At 44.1% G+C, this 22,149-nt stretch overlaps 1 protein-coding gene across 4 annotated transcripts in view; it reads right to left on the bottom strand.

Annotated features, from left to right (window-relative positions):
* Positions 1 to 22,149, bottom strand: part of EXOC4 (exocyst complex component 4) — a 595,663-nt gene that overhangs the window by 14,359 nt on the left and 559,155 nt on the right. For 2 of the 4 annotated variants that reach the window (XM_077837141.1, XM_077837147.1), the window contains exon 17: positions 21,306 to 21,465. In XM_077837141.1, the coding sequence (XP_077693267.1) occupies positions 21,306 to 21,465 (160 nt within the window). Of the gene's footprint in view, positions 1 to 13,504; positions 13,665 to 18,087; positions 18,201 to 21,305; positions 21,466 to 22,149 lie in introns of those variants that run through there. The other 2 variants (XM_077837165.1, XM_077837156.1) reach the window with 2 other exon arrangements.

Here is a 22,149-nt window from a genome sequence, read left to right as displayed (position 1 = left end):
TGACTGGCCCATCAGTGAAGCACGATTAACACCAGCAGAGAAGGGGACTGAGTGCTCTGTCCCTCTCTCTGGAGATAAATGAATGGTGGGATAGGACTGGGGGCACCTAAAAGGCTACTAGCAAGGGAGAGAGCAATGAAACACTAGAGGGTTCTTGGATGAAGAAAACAAGAACACTGTCCAGGCCTGGTTGTTCATGGATCCAACCATGAGAAAAACCATGGATGTTTGCATCTGTCTGATAAGTTTTGTGTATAGTATGATGCTGCCTCAGAAGAACATAAGAGGACGTGGGTATATATTCAGGATGGAGAGCTCGAGAAGCAGGTTACTTATTTCATAACACAATTCCCCAGTCAGATTTCCAGCTGAAGCAACAGCAGAAGATGCAGAGTGGCTTCACATTCCAAGCTTCCAGAAAGAAAAAGGTACTCCTGATTCTAGAAAAGGACATGTTATCAGCACCTGAAACTGCCCCTTGTGAACCTTCCTCTTCATTCACCTCAGGGGTCGCTCTCCATAGTGGACTTGATCCTTTGCCTCTTTGCTGAGATGCAATGCCAATTTTGCTGGTGGCTTTTGTGATGTGGCCACTTGGTCACTAGGAAGTGGATTCTGACTTGCCAACCAAATTCACATAAGCCACTGAACAATGAACAGATCGTAAAAACGTAGTTATTTACCAACCTGCGCTGGATTTGAACAAGCAACCGAAGAATCTCATGGTACCATATTGCATTACCAAGGGTATCTTTTACAACTACCTTTCCTTCAATAAGTAGTGAGCTGTTTTCCATGATAGCACACAGCTTAATCACTATTTGCACCTCTTTTCCTCTTCTCTCTCTTTTTGTATGTGTGGGGGGCATAATTTTGTATAGAATTATAGAATATCAGGGTTGGAAGGGACCTCAGGAGGTCATCTAATTGAACCCCCTGCTCAAAGCAGGACCAATCCCCAACTAAATCATCCCAACCAGGGCTTTGTCAAGCCTGACCTTGTATCTGATACATATCTTAAATACACTCACAAGGAACTTACTTTAGCTTCAGATGTAATGCCTTTATGTGCTAGATATCTCATTTGAATTTTATATCCATGATATATTTGATCTCAGATCTGCAATAAAAATTTTTCAATTCTAGGCAAGCTTTGTAGCCTACAATAATGTCTGAGTAAGAAATTACATGCTGGAGATTGTTTCCTGAAAAGAATATATCATTCTTATAAATCAACATCATACATGTATGTTCAAACACAGCAATTTTGATATAATTATTTTAAAACTGCTCTGAAAAACCAAGACTTAAGGTTTTAAATATCTACCTGAATTCACACTTTTTTCTTGGCTAAAGAGCACAGGATCATAATGGGACGAATTTAATTGCCACATCAGAGTTCGTGTGTTGAAATTCTACATCTGATGTGTGAAAGTTCAGGAATGCCAATCAGGCATGTTGCAGATGCCACTCTGCAAAATTTTCTCAGACAATCTCCATCTGCCAGATATGTTAATACTTATGTTGAATCAATAATTCACCTCCTTAACTCCATGTTTCCTGCATCTTAGTCAGAATTGTCAATGTCTGCTTCACCGGAGGATCCATACTGGACACATAGGAGTTGCCTGGCCTGCATCTCCCATTAGGTTGGTGCTGTACTGTACCCAGGAGCCAGTCACTTTCAGTATTGCAGGGATCATCAAATCCACTCAGCTGTTTCCTAGTTTACACGTGAGCCAACAAAACCAAGATGTGCCACTTTTTATTAAAACACATACTTAGCGACTCTAATTCCTCAGAATCACACTTCACCATCCAAAAGCGGGCTGAACCTTTTCTGAGAATTAAAACTCTTAGCATTTGAAATACTAAATAAAAGTCTTTGATCTTTCACCAAAGAACTAAGATTTGGTTTTGGATACAGGAAAGATATAATCGACTATAGTACTTTGGATTTACAGCCTACAGATTACACCTATCAAGTAGGAAAATACTATAATGAACTCACTGTACATGCACATGCTGCTACTCTCTGCTAGACGGAATCAGAATTGTTTATGGTGTGTCCCTTGCACTATACAGCTAACTGCTAATGGAAAATGTCCTTTAACTCAGACGGTAGAGTCCTGTCGTTATGGAGCAAGAGGACCTGGGTTCCATCCCTGAGGTTACCATAAAGCTCCAAATAGCCTCATTGGGCAACACAGTGACAGACCTGATGCCCTTGGTGGCCACATATTAATTTATTGCAGTTCTATTATCCTTGTTTTACAGCGTGAAAAAGAGACACAGTGAGTTAGAAAGACCCTGCCCAAGATCGCTCCGTGAGTCCACGGCAGATCTGGGACTAGAACCTGTGACTCTCAGCCCTTTGCTCTAACTGAGATTACAGTACGCCACATAAAATGACTTCCCTCTCATTAGTGGCAGCTATTCTCTCTGCTCTGCCATTTCTGGCCTTGGCTTAGCTTCCCTCTCTCTCCCCCTGCTGCCAGAACTTGCCCTTCTGCAGCTGCCAAACCAGACATGTTCTCTGGAGCAGTCTGCTCCTCTGGCCTAACCTGTCTAGAACCAGCCACCGCTCCACCTATCCCCCACGCTGGAGCTAACATCAGTACTTCACACCTCTCCACATCGGCTGCCCCCGCCTGCTTTTGTGCCTTCCTATTTCTGCCGCCATAATACCGCCGCATTGGCCCGTAAAGAGCTCATCTCCTCGCCTTAATTTAATTAAAGGAGAGACATCTGCGAAATATGTGCTTTAATGGCATAGAAAAGTGATGAGTGGTGACCCTCAAACATATTACACAGCACAAATATCTGCCACATTCTAGCAGATTACTGGGCATGAAGCATTGCAGTTTCTAATGAGATCTGACTGACGGGGTAAACCAATCTGCTACTAAAGCACTTGAGTGCTTTCCCTCCTATCTATGGGGGTTTGTGGTAGAAAGAAACAGCCGACAGTGAAAGGAGCAGGACATTTTTTCTAATTGCTTCCATTTGCAGCCTGAAACAAAGCAATGGAGTTACACTTCTGGCTGACAATCTAATATTTACTTTTTGAAACAATTTGTAGACAAATGTCCAGATAGTTGTTCTTCACACACTGAGGTTTTTTCCCCTCCATGATTCTTTTTGTCTTGTGTCAATTTTTCTTTTCAAAAACCTGTCCCTCCTCTAACACCTTTGTTTGCGGATCGCTGACACCTGCGTGCATAAGTGGAATTTCCTTGCAGGCGAGAGTTAGCACAGGGAGGGCATCATTTTCAATCATGGGCGCATAAAGAAGTTTCCTAAATGCTATGTTTGGAGTTGCGGCTCAGGAGGTAAAATAGGTAACTGATGAGTCTACATAGATCAGCTGAGTGCCCAGATATGGACCCCACACTTGAAAAGAGAGCTTCCAGGGGAGTTTGTCTCTTGACCCATTCAAAGTGGGATGACCCTGAAAGTTCATTCCCTTGCTGGAGTCCTGGGGCCTGCTTCTGATCCCAGTTACACCAATGTAAACCAGGGGCAGCTCCATTTAAGTCAATGGCGCTATCTCAGTGTGAAATCAGCATCTGGCATCAAGGCTGCCTCTGTTACATTACTTGGGTGCTACAGGAAATGTAACAGGCAATCTGAAGAGTTCCTTGTTTGTTTCCCATCCCTGTATTTCTCCAGGCTCTCTTCCTAATCAGACATTTCTCAAGGGGATGTAATGTTTACGCTTCCCCCATCACCGCGCAAGCCACCCTAGCTGAGCTTAAATGGTCCTCCTCTTTCCAGCCACTTCCCCTCCCTTCACTCCTAGGCAGACCCCTCCCCAGGACAGCAGGCGTCTCCGAGCAAGCTAGAAGGTAAAGAGTGAGTAAAATCAATCCAGACAAAGAGTCAATTCTACAGATTCTGCTTGATTGCTATTTTCTGGCCCTCTGGAGTTCCTATTGTTAACGAAGAACTTGGTTTTTACAAAATACATTCCCCCTCCCCCACATTCTCCCTGGATAGCAATCACCTTGAAAACTTAAAAAAATACACTGTACTGCCCTGTGTATGCTTCTGTCTGGAGGTGCTGCTGTCACATCCAAGGTTACAAAAACACATCACTGTCCTCCCACAGGGCTACCGAAACCTCAGAGACAATCTCTCTATAGTCAACATGAATATGTAGGTCCCATGCTAACAGGGTTCCTGTCAGTTTCTCCCTCACACTTCTCTATAACGTGCTAACCTTTGCTACCAGCTCTCTGATTCTTCCCCTGCCCTACTGTTCCCCAGAGGGATGTTTTCAGGCATAAGTATTACATGCCCTTTTTTGGCCACACTGTTTGCTTCTTGAATTGAGAACATCGAGCTTCCCAGTTGCACGAAAAGAAATAGTCCCCAGTCACTGTGGAAACAGAGTGGCAGTCCCTTGTAGTAGCTGCAGAAGCTAAGCAACAAGAAGCAACTGCCCTTTCCAGGTAACCCTCAGAAGAGCTGCCTGTGTGGTGGGAGGAAAGGAGAAATACAACATTTCCTTTAACTCGGAAAATGGATGGTACCTTTGCTTTGCTAATGGACACTACTCCATGTGTGAAATTTACTCGTAAACCCTTGGAAAAGGGAGGCTCGGAATATTGCTCCTTTCTTCCCTACCTGGTGTTTCTGTGTCCTTCCATGAGCCCTGTGATCATCTGCTTTCTCTCCGCTCACAGCATAAGGGTCCATTTTATGGGCTCAGCTTCCTTGTGGCAGGAGGACTGGACAGAGCTGGATTATTACTACTGTCCATTCATCTTCCATGCTTGTATTGTCTGCCTACTGCTTCAGCTGTTGCCACTGACTGCTATGATCTCTATGCTTTGGATCATCGAGATCGTTCATATCTGAACCTTTTGTTATTATGGGCAGCCTGTTGTGCTCTGGGTCTCCAAGAACCATAAATAAAAGGCCTTCTAGAGGAGGGAAGTGAAAGCTGTCTTTTCCTCAAATGGATCACCCTGTGTGACTGGCACCTAAGGATGGGACAAAAGGGTGCAAGTTTATATTTCCTTGGTTTGGAATGATATATGGATCATCCTTTCACCTGATGCATCTTTGTTACTCCAAAGAGGATGACGGGGCCCTATGACCATTCACCCGGGGCCTGTACTGTATGGTCACCCACAGGGGTTGAGTAGCACTCTTAGACTGATTCAGAACACCTTAGGTCAATGTTAATTATTTGTCCTGCATTATGACATAAATGTCATAATGTTGCACAAGCCCCAAGATTATTTCAGTATCCTTTAGCCGCATGGAAGAGAGATTTGCAGAAGACAGGTGGTCTTGCTGGGTCAGGGTTGAGGCATGTTGTACCCGTTCTCTTTATAAACACACTCAGGTCTCCAGCGTTTCAATCAGCACCTTTCCCCAGCATTAAATTCACTTAAAATAATAAAACCATTATGTGTATTTTAAAGTGTCACTGACTAGCAGGTACTGGCAAGATGGCATATGGCAGGGCCTGAGAAAACTCACTCACATTCCAGGTGGGTGGCATCCTGGACTCGTTTTTCAGAGGATAAAGCCTCCCACTGAGCCAACACATTTCAGAGTCCTGCTGAGCACAGAAAAACACCACTGGCTGGGAAAAACCACTGTGCTGGCACCAGTCACCTGGAAGAGGGCGATCCAAGGAAGGATATGTAAGAGGGCTGTTAGGTTCCCGCTTGCATTTTCCTCCCAGCTCATCTTGCCATGATCCGAGCAGTATTTAACTGGGCTGTGCATCTGATTTGCTTCTGATGCCACAACAAAAACGGGGGCTTATTCTTGAGTGTCTGCCTGAAAATCTGCCATTCTGTCTTGGGCTAAGAAAAACGGTGAGATCCAGACCTGGCAGGCCTGGGCCTGGGCCCAGGCCCAGGCCCCCTCCCCCATCTTTCTGGACCTTACCCAGGGTTAGAAACAAATAAACAAAAATCTTTCCTGGGTACCTCATGCTCCCAGATGTCATTTCACTGCCATCAACTTTGACAGTTCCTCCCTGTGATCACCCAGGATCTGGACTGGCAGTGCCTCAGAGATGTGAGATGGGCTTCAGCATCAACCAGCTTCCCACAGGTTTGAAAACAGCTTCTGACCTGGCCATTTAGCCACCAGGGAACTGTGGGAGCTCAGAGGCTTGGCAGTAGGGTGGTAGAGAGAGCTCTGCAGGATCTGGGATGGAGGCAGACAAGATTCTCTGATGGAAGAGTTAAAGAAAAGAACCTTAAAACCATCTTTATGGCTGAGAGCAGAAAGTTCACTGGTTCACAGGGTCACTGGGATTTCCTATTTTATAGCAATCTGCAAGCTAACCCTCTGAATCTAGCCTACTGGCCTCCATGAAGAGTTATTACATCTACGTTATTGGTCCTGGAGGTCTAGATGGGACATGCACTGCTTAACTACAGCCTGACACACAACATCAGGGACACCCCAACTGTTCCGTTCCTTTGGGGGGTGCGCTGTGTGGTACCCCAAGAGGCATGCCTCACCCACCAACACTGGAGACGTCAACCTGAGTCTGCTGGCAGAAGCTGATGATACCGTTAGCTTGTCGTCTCGTTGCTCCACCTGTGACGCTTGCTTTGGAACGTGAAGCACTTTTATTCCGACAGCTTTCTAAGAGCCACGGTTCAGGAGCTAGTCCTGGGGCAGAACAATTCCCAGCTCAGTACTGCATGAGTGTTTTCACATTCTTCAAGCAGGGGCTGGAGACTCTCGGTAAATGTGCTGGGGAAAGCGTTGCTGGTGGGGAATGTCAGCCAATAGCCTTTCTGCCTTTGTTTCAGGGGAGCGATCCCCAGGTTTGGGGGAACAAGTAAGGAATATGGAGAGGGCTTGTGGCAGACAGTGAGAGAACCTGTTGTAGAGAAAGGGTACAAAAATGAGTAGGTTGGCAAAGAGGTGACCCTTCAATTCCATAACAGCATCAAAGCCCCAGGCCTAACTGAGGCGAAGGACTGACAGTGGAAGCTGCAGACTGGCACTGAATCCAGTGCAGTAAAACAAGAACCACCACTGCAGAGTTTTCAGAGAGAGTCAGTGAGCCCCCATTAAACAGAAGACTTTCTGCCTGATCAGACAATAGCCTGATGTTTCTGCTATGAAAACCTGGACCGTTTGGGACTCTATTATCAAATGGTTTGCACATGTCAATACTACTTTGCAGGTGCAAACCAGGACCTGTGTGCACTCATTTTAGAGTGCAAGCTCTCAAAACCTGGTCTGTGTGATCAATCGATACTCCACACCCCTACACACGACAGACTTTGCCAAATACTGGAGAATGATCTCTCGGACTCCAGAGGTACTGTCAGCAATCTCAAACTGAGACCCTAGTCTCAAAGTAACCTCCGTCATACAAGTAAATAAACACCAGCTGTGTATTCTTACATGGCCCCTGGAAAGTCACTGAACACAGCAATTCCAAAACAAAAGTTTTAAAAAGAAAGTAATGCTTGCCTTTTAATTAACATTCAAAGTGCAGCAGGATAGAAAAAGGGACTGAAATAGACAGACACATACCCACACTTCCAGATACAAATGAAGGACTCAGGAACATAAAGTAATTACTTGGTATTTTTCACCCACATTGAAAAATATTGTTAAAAACGGGTATCAAGAAAAGATGGTCGCTTAAGAGAGAAATGAGGAACTTGCTTGTAATTTGATTTCTAGGAGGATATATCATGAAGCTGTCAATGCAGTCGATAAAAGTGCTTCAGCACCGAGTCTAAAACCAAACCCAAAAAACCAAACCAAACCAATAAATATTCATTCAGCACCTTCCTTGGCCTTATTTTCTCTGGGAGAGTGAAAGCAGTTTTTTTGCCTGTTGAAAAGTTCATCCCATTGATTCCCCTCCCCCCCAGCCACAATGCTGAGTGCCAGGTAAGGAAAGTCAATGAAGCCCCCCTTCGTTTTTCTTTAGTCCATTTCCAGCTTAGGAAAATGGAATTCAACTGTTTACTTGGAGGAAACCAAACATCCATATTCAGGCAATAAAAATCATTACTGAGGCCACGAAAACCTATATCTTTAAAGGTCATAGCGCAAAGATTAAAAGTGCCTCCAGGAAAAACTGAAATGGCTAATCTAAATACAACCTTTGAGTCAATACGAAAACTTCAGCATGGCTAGAGAGAGAGAGAAGGTGCAGCAGCAGTGAGATGCTAGATTGATATTTTAAGACGACTGTCTTGCTTTTCGAATAGTTATATGTGAACGTTATAATACTGTATGATTACATATGGGGCAGTATGTTCAGGCATTACCAGACCAAATCAATCCACAAGTCTAGCTAATACAGCATCCTGTCTCTATCAGTGGCCAGTACTGGCTGCTTCAGAAGAAGGTATAAGACCCCACGAAGGACAATTATGGATTAAATTGCCCATAGGGGAAGTACTTGCTAAAGTCCGGACAGCTAGTGTTAAGTTCTAGCTATTGTTTGCAATGTTGTAGCTGGGTCACTCCCAGGATATGAGATAGATAAGGTGGGTGGGGTAATATCTTTTATTGGACCAACCCCTCTTGTCTTGTTCTATCTGTTTTAACTTTGGATGTTTTTGCTCCTTATATAATGTCTCATTTTGTTTTTCAACTCTGCTAAACTTGTAGCCTCATTAATATCTGGTGGCAGTCAGTCCCACAGGTTAATTATGAACTGTGTAAGAAAAGCACTGCCTTTTCCTCAGTTGGAAATTTGTCATCTTTCCATTTCGCTGGGTGTCACTGGTCATGTGTGATCCAGGGAGCTCCTGTTGCCAACTGGCAGAGGGCACAGGAGGTGCATAGGGTTTTATGGGGATCCCCTAGGTAAGAAATATACATAACAGTTCACCGAAGGGTGGCACGTGAGGTCTCTACCAAGAGCCCATAACCCACTGGTCATCATTATCACTGAGAAATGTATGTACAGATAACAGTTAAGGAGTTATGGATCTATAATAAAAATTGTGTTCTTAGGGTCGTGGAATTAAGACAGGTGGCCAGGAGGTGACATACCTCAGCCATGTATCTCCCTGGCTGGCCGCTTGTGTATTGCATGCCTCACAATGCCTGCATTGTTTGCATACTGAGCCAGGTGAGGGCTGAGATATAGTGAAATGTACAAGAGAGGAAATCTACAGGAACAAACACCCAGTGGGAGGGGGTGTCCTGTTTATGTATAAGGATTGTTCTGGTATAACGTGGAGTGCAAAGCGACACACTGATCCCTTGACTTAAGAGGCAAACTGATATTGTGCTTGTCTCACAAAAGAAGGCTCACTGCCAGCCTGGCTGTAAAGCACAAGGCTTTTGGGTGAGCAATACTCTACGAGACATGAGAAGAAAAGGAGGACTTGTGGCACCTTAGAGACTAACAAATTTATTTGAGCATAAGCTTTCTCGAGCTACAGCTTACTTCATTGGATGCATTTAGTGGAAAATACAGTGGGGAGATTTATATACACAGAGAACATGAAACAATGGGTGTTACCATACACACTGTAACGAGAGTGATCAGGTAAGGTGAGCTATTACCAGCAGGAGAGCGGGGGGGGGGGGGGGGGGGGACTTTTTGTAGTGATAATCAAGGTGGGCCATTTCCAGCAGTTAAGAACGTCTGAGGAACAGCGCGGGGGGGAATAAACATGGGGAAATAGTTTTACTTTGTGTAATGACACATCCACTCCCAGTCTTTATTCAAGCCTAAATTAATTGTATCTAGTTTGCAAATGAATTCCAATTCAGCAGTCTCTCGTTGGAGTCTGTTTTTGAAGTTTTTTTGTTGAAGTATTGCCACTTTTAGGTCTGTAATCGAGCGACCAAAGAGATTGAAGTGTTCTCCGACTGGTTTTTGAATGTTATAATTCTTGACGTCTGATTTCTGTCCATTTATTCTTTTATGCAGAGCCTGTCCAGTTTGGCCAATGTACATGGCAGAGGGGCATTGCTGACACATGATGGCATAGATCACATTGGCTCTGAAACACTGGCAGACGATAGAAACAATACCATCAGTGTTTCTCCCAAGACACCCACTGTCGCAGTGACAGAAAGAGAATGCGAGACTAGGGTGCAGGGAAAGGTTCTGGTGAGATTACCCAACGATAACCCAGCATGTCCCCTTTGCGGGGATCATGTAGGGAAAACAACTGCTCTGCATGTACATCTTAAGCATCACCATGGAGGGAAGGATGTTGAATTCCAATGTTCTTTGTGTGATAAGATCGATCCTAAAGCACACAGCATCCTATGTTACATTCCTAAATGCAAGGGGCTGACATCACAGGAACCAGCTGGTGACTGGGCTTGTGAGGTTTGTGCCAAACAATCTGGCACCAAATCAGGTCTCTCCCACCATAAGAGACGGGCCCACCCTGTGGTACGAATGCAGAAAGAATCCAAGCCAGTCAACCTAAACAAAACTCGCAGCGTGGAAAACACAAGAGTTGTTGGTAGGCCGAGGAATTACAGGAGAGCTCTACGGCTGAAGAGTTTAGCAGCTCTTCCTTGTGCGTACTCTGACATACCAAGGGCTGAGAGGACTTGCTCGTTGATTTTGGGCCATTTTCCTCTCGTGCCGAGAGGAAAGCCGAAGTACTTGACCTTAGTGGCTTCAGTTAGTTTTCTGACTTCATCTGTCAGAGATGCATAGTGTTGGACTTTCTCAGCCGCCGCATCACAGAAAGTTTGGTCTTTGTGTTCAAAGCATATCGTCACATCGACCACCAGGGCTGTTCCATCTTTGACAAAAACAAGGTCTGGTTTTCGTAGTTCCTTATTGGCAGTGTGCAGATGTGGTTCTTGATAAATTGTCCACTAAGTTTACGGGCTTCTCGTGTGAGTATTACGCATAACTTGTTATGTCTGTGGATACGTGCACCTTGAACTGCCGGACATTGTCCCAGAACATGAGAAAGTGATTCATATGAGGCATTACAATGCCTGCACTGTACGTTGTGATTGCTTTTGCCACGCCCTAGGTATTCCCTGGTGGGATACACGTTCGCTCTCAGTTTACATGATTACATGAGAGTATCTTGTTAATTAAGTCTAAGCTCTAGAATGCATGTTATGATTTTTTTTATATGTAACCATTTGTCTTTGAGGTTTCTACTTGTTACCACTTGCATCTTTATGCTTTGTTAAATACACGGATACCTGATTTTGCTATCACCATATCGACGTGCTGTGTGTTAAGTGGAGCAGTGATTTGAGGTGGACTGGTGAGCTTGGATGTGCTGTTTCTTTGGAAGCAGTGAATCTGTGAATATTGCAAGTGTCCAGCGGACCAGGGGCTGGATGCTCAGGGAGATGCTTGGAGGCTGGAGTGTGCCATTCACTAACCTGCAGAGAGAGAGCAGGGCCTCCATAGGATGAGTGGGGAGGGCTTATGGCCACTGGAGTTGGGGAGCTGACCCATGCCAGGCACAAACAAGGCTTCCTCATGCTCAAGGCAGGTGGTAGCGAGATGCTTCACAGCCCTGGTGCCCCCGGGAAGCATCGCAGCATGCTTTTAGCTATTTTGTACCTCTGCATGCAACTCCCTTCTCAAGGCATCCTTAAGCACCAGCTCTGCAGAATGTACATTATTATACTGCCTACTATCTCAGTCATATGCAGATATGTTAGCAAGTGCCCCAGAAAACACCGCTGGCCTCCCCACTTCACTCAGAATCAATTCAGAATGAATCCCTTTGGTTTTTAAAACGCTTGATGGATTTGCTCCAGCCTAACTCAGCTCACCCACTTTATTCTCAAGTCCCTTCAGAGCTCTTAGATCTTACCTGTGTCCCAGTGACCTATTGCTCTTTATCAGTTTGTTCCAGCATCTCCCCCTCTTTCGACACATTACTCTCCTTGCCTTATTTCTATCTGTCTAGTTCTTATCTTCTCCACTCTTTACTGCCTTTGCTTTCTGTGTCATGGGTACAGTTAGGCCCCAACCCAGCTCAAGCATAGTCCCGTTGATTTCAATGATTCACTGGCACTGCTCTTGTGTTTAAAGTGAAGCACCTGCTTATGTGCTTTGTTGGACTGGGGCCTTAAACTGTAAGTTCTTTGGGGCGCCAGAAACCATATATGTTCTGTTTGTCAGTGAAGTGCCTTATGCCCTCCGGACATAAGAAGCTCTCCTGCTGACATAGCTCTGTTCGCATCGGTGGGTAGGTCGGTGTAACTTACATCGCTCAGGGGGGTGGCTTGTTTATACCCCTGAGCGACATAACTTGTACTGACCTAAGCTGTAGTGTGTACATAGCTTCAGTCCTGAGGGGGAACAAACATGTTTAAAATGAACCAACAGTGGGCACGCAGGTAGTGAGCTGAGAGAACTACATTTACTGTGCAATGACTTGCTTGCTTTCTCATCTTGTCTTCCCACATCTTGATTGTTGTCTTATCCACCTGTTACATCTTGTCATAACCTAGATTGTGAGCTTTCTGGAGCAGGGACTGGATTTTTATTACGTATCGGTATAGCATGTATCACAATGTGCCTTGATCTTTGATTGGTGCCCTCTAAGTGTTACTGGCATGCAAATACATAGTAAGAGTTTCTGATGCAGTTTTCTGAACACAGCAAGTAATGAGTGCCTTTCACCAGACACTAACATTTCAGCTGTTCACCAGTAGGTGTTACTTGACAACTAAAGGAACCCGAGAAAATTATGTATTTTTAAACCTCTCCATCATGTGAATAAGAATATAAATTGCAGTCACATTAACTGAGTGAAAAAATCACTCCTCAACTTTCATATTTCATAGGGCATAAGATGATCAGCAGCTGGGGCAGGGTACAAATTTGCCCTGTGCTATAGTTCTGCACAGTTAGCTGTGTGCACTGAGGGATGTGTGTTGGTTTGTAGCCTTTCCTCTGAAGCACTGAGAACCTCTGGACATAATATATTGGACCATATGACCCAATGGGGTATGCATTCCAGTGTGTTCCTACACATGCACAGATCCATCACTGGCTATGTTTGCCAGAAGTTGGCAATGGGTGACAGCAAATGGATCACTTGATGATTACCTGTTCTGTTTATTCCCTCTGGGGCACCTGGCACTGGCCACTGACAGAAGACAGGATACTGGACTAGATGGATCTTTGGTCTGACCCAGTATGGCCATTCTTATGAAAGCAACTGTCCCTAGTTCCCCCACTGCACCTGTGTCATGTGAGATGGCCAGTAAAGAAACACGAGGGGGAAAGCCCATTCTCTGATTACCCAACACAAATGGGAAAAGCAATCAAGTGGAGGAGTGGTTTTTAATTCTCTGCAGTTAGGATATTTGGTTAATGCAGTAAAACCACTAATTACAGCTAATTTAAAGCTGTGCTGAGATCTGAGCTCAATGAAAACTACAGGGGGAAAAAACAAGAGACAAAGAAAGGAAAAGGAAATATTTTTGAAGCCAAATTCTTAATTGAAAAATAAAACAACTTTTTAATTAAAACGAGCAAAAGCAAATCTGGGGCAATGCTCCATAAGCACACAACGTTGGTCTGACTTCACAAGCATGGAGATAACACATCCTTCCCAGGCTCCAGATAGGGGACTTTCAGCCTGGGAGAGCTTTCCTTACAGTCGATTCTGCTTCTGGTTCCTTTGCAGAGTAACTCCAGTAGGGCTCAGTTCTGCAAGGTGCTGTACATCTTTAACTCCTATAGATAGCTGAGGGCAGAATGAAGCCTTTATGGCCAAGTCCACTGCTTGGGTATGAGAACAGGTCATCCACAAATGGGAGTCTTGTGAATGCACCTTGCAGAGTGCACTTAACCCTTGAACTGCCACTCGGTTTCATTGTCAGCCGCTGAAAGCTACTTTCCTACACATCAAAACATATATGGCCGCCCATTTTTAACGACTTTAGCCAAGGCAGAGTGATTGAACATTTGGGAATCTGTGATGGTTCTTGGGGAGGTGGAGGGTAGAGGGCACTGCCAGAACAGGGACCCCTAGAATCCCGACCTGGAGGAGCAGGCATGTCTCCCATCAACTGAGGAAATGCACTGCAGCTGTATCTGATCCAGAGGCAAGGCTTCAGCTATTCTGCTTATTCAGGTTCTTACACTGTGCCCATCAGCATGGTAAATGCTCTTCCACGTTGCATATTACATCCAGTGCCTGATGGGGGATTGGTCACGGACATACCCTGCTCCATTACTCCCCCACCACTGTGTCCAATGCAGACTGTCTAGCGTCACCCACCCAGCTCTCCCCTGCCTAAGTATGGCAGAAGAGGCTCCCATGTAGGGAGGCCCTGGAAAAAACAGGACTTGAGTGTGCATTGTACATTGTGTTAGGATCACAGAAATCAGAAAGGGAAAAAAGATTATTAGTTCAACCAGTCCTTGCCCTGCTCACATCCAGCTACCTATAATATACTTTTGAGGGGTTTGCCCACTCTGGTTTTACATCTCTCCTGTGGTCAGGCTTGGTGGCACACCGTCTGATATAGCACTGGGTGCCCAGGCATGCCCATTCAGGCATCATCCTCTTGTTAGACTGAAGTCCCCAAACACACATCCCCACTGAATCAGGAGCCATGATAATATTTCCCTTTTGACCTGCACGTTTTTATCCCGTTCCAGTTACAAGTGAAGTGGGAGTCTGGGGGAACTCTAGCGAATATCACAAAACCACCACAGGAAAGAGCTAGGTCTGGAATAAGCCCCGCCAAAGTTGCGTAAGGCTCCAGGCTAGGGGTTATTGCTGCAGGTTGACATTAAGGTACACCGGGTGCAGGGCGGAATTGAAGCTCATCCTAAGAATTGTGTTCAGTTAGAACTTGCAGAGTAGCTTCCCGAACAATGCCTGTCTCTAGCTATTTCCACAGCCTCTTAGATTCACAGGCATCAGATGTGCTTGATTATATATTTATTAAGAGAAAAAGAACAAAAACAGAAAGATAAATAATATATTTACCCCAGTGTAGCAGAAGCAGTCAAACCCAGACTCAGTAGCTTTGGGAGGATCACATTTCAGCTGCACAAAGATTTCTGAGGAACCTCAGTCTAAAGCACTCTTGCTGTCCAATTCCCACTGGATAACTCCAGTAGATGGCAGCATGTTACTGCTAATTCCTAGTGGTCTGATGGCCACATGCAGATCAGACTCTGGCTTCCTACACAGCCAAACAAAATATCTCCAACCAAATAATCCCAGAATAAAAGGGGCTCTTGGAACCCAGCAACCTAAATGGCATTGCAGTGAGGAATTAAAGCCTCTCAGAAATCCCATTACTGAGTCTGATCCTGCTCCCACTGACAATTATTTCAACACAAGCAGGCCTGCATCCTGTGTGACTATCCTACCACCTCTGTCTATATGTCACTGAGGACGCTATTTATCCACGACAATTTTTAGAAAAAATATCAGTTTAAAAGAAAATGCATGCTCTGGAATGATTAACCAGGGCCTGCCCAGGGCAACTTTAAAAATGTTAAGGGCCAATTTTTGCCCAATTTAACAACAGATCAAACAAATGACAAAGGGAGCCTTTTTGAAAGGTGAATGGTGATCAGCTTCCCTTGGTCCGAGGGCAATGCTCCGTGGGAGTCAAAAGCAGCTAATGCTCAGCGTGAGTGGCTTGAAAACAACAGTGTAGCCTCTTAGGAAAATACAACCTAGCCTGGTGATGTTTGGGAAAAGAGATTTGTAGGTTTGATTTTGGGAGTATGCATTTAATTTTCTTGGGACATTAGTGATTTCCTACAAACCATCAGGGTGTCCTCACTACTTCTAAGCCAACATGACTGCAGTCGTTATCTTGTCTCTGAATCCACTGCACACAGGACATTCTGTGGCTGAGTGGGTGGTGGGACAGGAATTACCCCTTAGAATATACACATACCAGCAACTACATGTATGTTGGAACATCATTATGAGTAAACAGCAAGTAGCTGGATGGCCACCTGCGGAGACGTACAATGACAGGAGCAGCAACAGCAGCTGCATTTCACTGCGAAGCAGAAGTAAAGGTCTTTATCCTTCCTGAAGGATAAAAATTCAAGATGGTCCTTGCGTACATACAGATGGTGCTGATTATATGCACGTGAACTACACTGCAAGGGCCTATTCATCGCCAATCTGTGAACAATGTCTGGAATGCTGATAGCTTGTTCTGATACCCTTTTCATTGGCCTTTCTCTAGGACAGTCTGGGTTTGACTGCAATGGAAACATACACTCCACATCTCTTAGAAAGATGCCTTTAAATCCAAGAGCCCAGTTTCTAAAGTAGCAGGAACAGGATCTCCAAGAGTCTGCAGGACCCGTTGCCTTTCATCTCTTGTAAATTAGGCCCCACATTAGAAAAGGTTCCCCCACTTCACCACAAAAGGTTTGCTATGCATGTGTTTGTCTCCTGGCCAATTAGTCATTACTACTCTCCTTTAACATGGAGTTTTATTTTTAGATGCCAACTTAATATCTTCTTCCACCCCACAGAGTCCTCTAAATACCTAGAGTAATCCCTACACTCCCACTGTAAGCCATGTGTGTTGTGCCTCTCTCCTTTCCAGAGGAGGAAAAGATTACCTCCTGTCAAATCCCTATTATACTGGAAATGAACTGGCCAGAGTGATCAATGCTGGGCAAAAAACAGATGGACCTGATTAACTAGTGCTCCCAGCACCAGCTAAACTGTGTGAAGGTGGAAGGGGCAGAGAGAGACCAATCTGAAGCCAAACGTGTGCCCTAGGCATGGCTGTGTAGCGCATTAACCATTCAGTTGGCCTCCTGGCTCAGGTTGGAGAAACAAGATTACATCTGATTCAAAGTCAGTTTGCTCATTTCATAGGAGTTCTACTGATGTAAGGAAGTCTGATAATATCCTTATTCCCTCTAGTTAATCTGCAATTATCTTCCAGCACAAACTAGCCTTTCAGACCTAATAGCGAACAGTAGCAACTCTCAATCCACCTGATGCCAGAGAGGTCAAAATTACATGCTGTTTTAAGAAATTTAACATTTTCAATCACTCTCTCACGCCCAACTCAATTAACTTCCTGGAAGAAGGCAGTATTGCCATCACCCTCTGCATCAGAATGAGAGAACAGCAGGATGGCAGAAGAATAAGTCTTCCATTGATTAAATCCTCTAACAGTGGAAGAACATTTTATTTAAAGACATGTCTGAACCAGAAATGGAGATCTGGACACCTTGGTAGATGTGCGTGTGCACATGGGCACATGCGTTTCAGACCTGAATTCACATACACATTTCACAGCTAGTCTTTGATTTCTACAATGGCACAAACCGAAACCCCGGATCTGAAAGTTTCAGAACTTTGGATCCTTTGAAATACAGTCCCAGATCTAAATTTTGCAGCACATGTCCTTTTTAAATAAAGAATTACTGTAGGAGGAAAACCCTTATTATTCATTTGTATTTTGGTAGCACCCAGAGGCTCCAATCAGCGATCAGGGCCCTAATGTGCCAGACACTAGACATATGTAATAAAAAGGCAATCTCTGCCCAAATCCCTGAAAATATTAGTATGAACTTTAGAAAACCGATCTTTATAGCTTTTGTAAAACAGAGAAATGCACAAATACTGCAGTCATTTATCTGCATCATTTACACCTCCTCTTATGTGACTGGATACAATTATTTCTAAAGCAGTATGAAAGTTGGCAGTTTCACTTTTTGCAGGGAAACACAGAATCATAGAGTCTAAGAAATGTAGGACAGGAAGGGATCTCCAGAGGTCACCCAGTCCTTCCCCAGGTGCTGAGGCAAGACCAAGTATACCTAAGTCCATTGCTGATAGAGCTCTCTATGACATGCCAACATTCCCCTTGGTGTGCTTTTGTGCAGAGTTCCTCTCCCCTTCCCTGATGTAACTTGGAGCAGAAGGCGAACCCAAAACCTCCAAGTAAAACTCATTTGAAATGAAATCTCCTGCATCATATTAAAACCCCACAAAGCAGTGAATTTCACAGGATTCTGATGTGAACTGCAGGTTCACAAACGTTTTAATAAATGTGGTTGAAATTGCAAAGTCTCACCAGAATCAGGTGAGTATTATGTGGATTCAGGTTTCAGTGAGAATATTCTGCATGGCTTTAGCTTCATAGAAGAAAGGGCTTCCCACTCACACTTCCTTATGGAGGTTTATTCTGCCTTAGGTTGCTAATAAACTTCCAAAGGGAGCCACTCCAGACGAGGCAGGGTAAGCAATGCTCTTCAGTGCTCTGTACAAACCCTTGAGGAATGTAAAGAAGAAAAAAGGACCAACACTCAGAGAACACAAATATGCTAGGTTCCCCAGCCCTTTCTGAGGTCGCACCAGGCTCCACTGTAAAACACAACACACCAGAGCTCGGATGTGTTAATTTATAGAATAAATTTACAGCCTAACCAGCTGTCTTGTTCCAAATTTAAAACATAATGTGAAGAGAGCTGCATATTAACTTGTAATAGTATTTGTCTGTATATTGAACTCTAGACTTCAAGCTCTAATGGGCAGACAAGTAACGACAGGGCGAGCGAGGAAGCTAATATCAGTACTGAATACCTAGCCGGGGAAACATCAGCCGTCCAAATCTGAATTTGAATGACAAAGACCTTGTACAATAAATAGTCTCATGAAAGCTGGAATACACCTGAGTTTTTTCTGTTGGAAACAATTCAGCTCTTCCTCCATCTCTATTGAGTCACGAAATACAGAACTATTTGAAATATGTAACATATGCACTAGTCACAATTCCCCCTCCCCCCGCATCTAATAGGAATGAACTATGGATTATTTTTCTTCAAGGCTGGTTCTACAGAAATACAGGGGTTGCAATGTTTCACAAACTGGATTAAATGTGGTTAGGAATATTCAGTCACATCCTACAGTCACAGATCATTTTCCCCAACAGCAGCGTTACTAGTTAGCAGATGGGACTGAGAATCAGGGACTTCTGGGGTGGCTCTAATACTGACAAGGTGGGTGACAAAAACCTCTCAGTGACTCAGTTTCCCCATTTATAAAATGGAGGAAATGATATTTGCCTACCTTTGCAGAGTGCTTTGAAATCCTAGTATGAGAGGTGCTATAGGATCACTGTCAGTGTTACTATTTGCTTTTTTGGTATTGTTATGCATATTTTATATTTACAGGAGGATTTGATTGCTGGACCACTAATTGGGCCAACACTAAATGTGTCTGGATAATTGCAAATTCAGATCAGCAGGTGTCAATGGAACAGGGATGTCATTAGCAAGGGAGGTTCAAATAATGGAGATCCAGGTACCTGGATTCCATAGTAATTTGAAACTCAAAGGGATGTAGCATATCACAGAAATCTGCTCCAAAAGAAAGAAAGAAAGAATACAGCCATCTGAGCTGTCAAAAATGCTCTTGAACTTGTACTAAGGGAGGAACTAACATTTTCGATTCTAGCCCTTCCCAAGTGACACACAGTGTGGCATTGAAAGGCACAACTCCATCGCTATTCAACTAGTGCCTCAAATGCCTCTGCAAACAGCTGATGGCCCAAGGATGCCAACCTCCACTGGGGCTTGGTCAACGTTTCATTATTTGGATTCCAGTTACCATTAACACATCTTCAAGCCTTGCTCTGCCTGCCAAAAACCTGGACTAATTTACTTAACATTTCAACTAAAAAAAATAATTTAAAACGGATGATTGAATTTGGGAATTGTATTCCTCAGAGAATTAGTGATGGATCTCTCTCCCTCCTCAGGCCTCAGCATTCAGAACTCCCCCATGTCAGTGTTATTAGGAATAGACTAATACAGTAATGACACCATACCCTAAATGAGCGCCCAAATAAATGAAGCACTCAGTCATACCTTAATCTGAGTGAGTCAGATTTTCAACCTAATTCAGTCTCTGAGAGAGATGGCCAAATCATGACAAAATCCACTTGCCATTATTTGTGGATTGTTCTAGCCTTGGACAATTTTTTTTTGCCTTGCACCCACCCGTGCTTTTAGATTTCTAGCCCCCCAAACTCTTCCTTATGAATATTTCATGTGTACTCAGCTGCCTATTATTGAAATGGTCACTACCAGCCTCGGTGAGCCAACAGATCTGAAACACCAGTTCTGTTCTTATATCCATTTGCAAAGCCAATGCACTTCTTTGTGTGCGTTTTAACATTTGCTTTTGTTAACATGCTCCATCTGCTTTTTGTGAAATGTCTATTTGAATTCTCAGCACCTGGGAGCTGGAGGTACATTGTAAAAGGACTGAAAAGCCAAACTTTCTCTCTTTAGAGAGGCATGGTCTATAAGTCTAAGCACAGGACCGAGAGCCAGGAAATCTTAGGATCCAGCTCCAACTCTGACACCATCTCCATTCTGTGGCCCTGGGCAAGCCATTTAATCTCTCAGCCTCACTTTTCACATCTATAAAATACGGATATGACTTTATTGTACCTTTTGTATGCCTTATGGAGCTTTAATGAATACCTGTCAAATCCTGTTGCCTCTTGACTTCTGGAGAGGTCAACTTTTTACTTTATGCTAAACACAGATTTTTATCACTAGGTTATTAAACAGCTCAAGCTATTTGAACAGGAGTAGGGCATTAACCTCAGTTTAATGGTCAAATTCCAGTTTGGGCAACTATAGTCTGCCTACCTAAAATTCCCTCTTAGGTCTCAAATGAATACAAGATTCTTCTTCACCGCAGGGACAAGTGTCCCATTAAATCCCAATGTGTGACCTTTTCTGGGCGAGTGGGAATATTTTTGTCAAGACAATGAGCTGTCTCTTTCACAACTGCTTGCTATGGCAAGCAGCTATGGCAAGCTTGCCAGAACGCACCTGCAGAGCTGCCAGAAGCATTAGCAGCAGTGTGATGTTCTTTTGATTTTAATGGAATGTCTTCTGAGCAGTAACACAGAGACTAGCATGGAGGACAATAAGTGAAGCAGTTAAATAGGGACAAACAACATGTACAGTGGATGTTGCCTTTCTCCTGCATCCCCCTATCCCCACCCCACCAAGAGCTGTAAAGGGAGAGAGCATTCTGGGACTCTGATCTTGCCACCTAGCCGTACATTTTCAAGGGGGCACTACAGGTATCAACCTTCAGCAAACTCATAGCATGTAGCAACTGTAATATAACTAATTTGGTGGAAGATAAGCTCAAAGGGACTTTCATTCCATTGAACGATTCTCTGCTGAGTCTGCTGAATAGTGGGAGGGAGAAGTGGATGGCATTTCAAACAGTTCTAGGGTTTTACTCCATTGATCAGCTTATTCAGTCACCTACACAATTGATGGTTTAACCTTTTAAGGCTACTTCTGTTGTCACAGCATTAACAAACAAGGGGCATGGTTTCCAACACACCTTGCAAAGTCCAGGTCGGCCTCGCGTGACATGGTGATGTTGGTCAGGTTCTGCTGGAGGATGAAGATGTTTCTACACATTTTCTTGATACCAGATTCGCTGATGCGCTTGAAGTACTGGGCGCCATTGATGAGAATACAGGAAATCAGGTGGCCCAAGCCTGGGAGGGGAGATAAGCCAAAGAATTGCAAAGAGGAAGAAAATGTTTAGCAAGAGATTGCTTTCTAGTCACCAGCCACACAAACCATTTAAACAGGTGCCTACTCTTAAAACATATCTGTAATAGATACTGCTGTTCACGTTCCTAAGGTGTTTCTGAAGTTGGCCTTTACCACCACCCTCAGTGTGTTTTGAGGTGACTTCCCGCCAAAGGTTCTTGATTCATAAAAAAATTGGACACACCAAAAAAAATGGCATGAGGAGCAGAAGTATCCACTATCTGTGAAATTTTCATAGCCAAGGATATTTCAGGACCTTCAAATGGGCACTGGTGGATTATAAACAGACCTAGGCTAATTTCTGTTCAGCTCCTCTCGAATAGAACATCAGAAGTGTTTATGGCATCTTGTCACTGACCATTTCTACTACTCCACATATCTACTAATCAGCTTAATCTACTAATAAAATCAAGTTGGTTTTTTTTTTAATGCGCTGTCAGCCCAGCAAAGCAAATTTCGCTGGAGAAGAGTGAGCTGCCCTGCCCTGAATTCTGCCTCATGCGCCATCAGCCTCAGGTCAGGTCTAATTGCAGAATCATCACGGTGGGTCAGGATGCATGGAGTAGAAAAAGCACGCTGGGATCTCCAGATAGAGATCCTCCAAGGCAGGTGGCTAGGAAACAAAT

The sequence above is a fragment of the Eretmochelys imbricata genome, chromosome 1 (assembly GCF_965152235.1).
Source record: "Eretmochelys imbricata isolate rEreImb1 chromosome 1, rEreImb1.hap1, whole genome shotgun sequence".
NCBI lineage: Eukaryota > Metazoa > Chordata > Testudines > Cheloniidae > Eretmochelys > Eretmochelys imbricata.
This window is presented reverse-complemented; position numbering and strand designations above follow the sequence as displayed.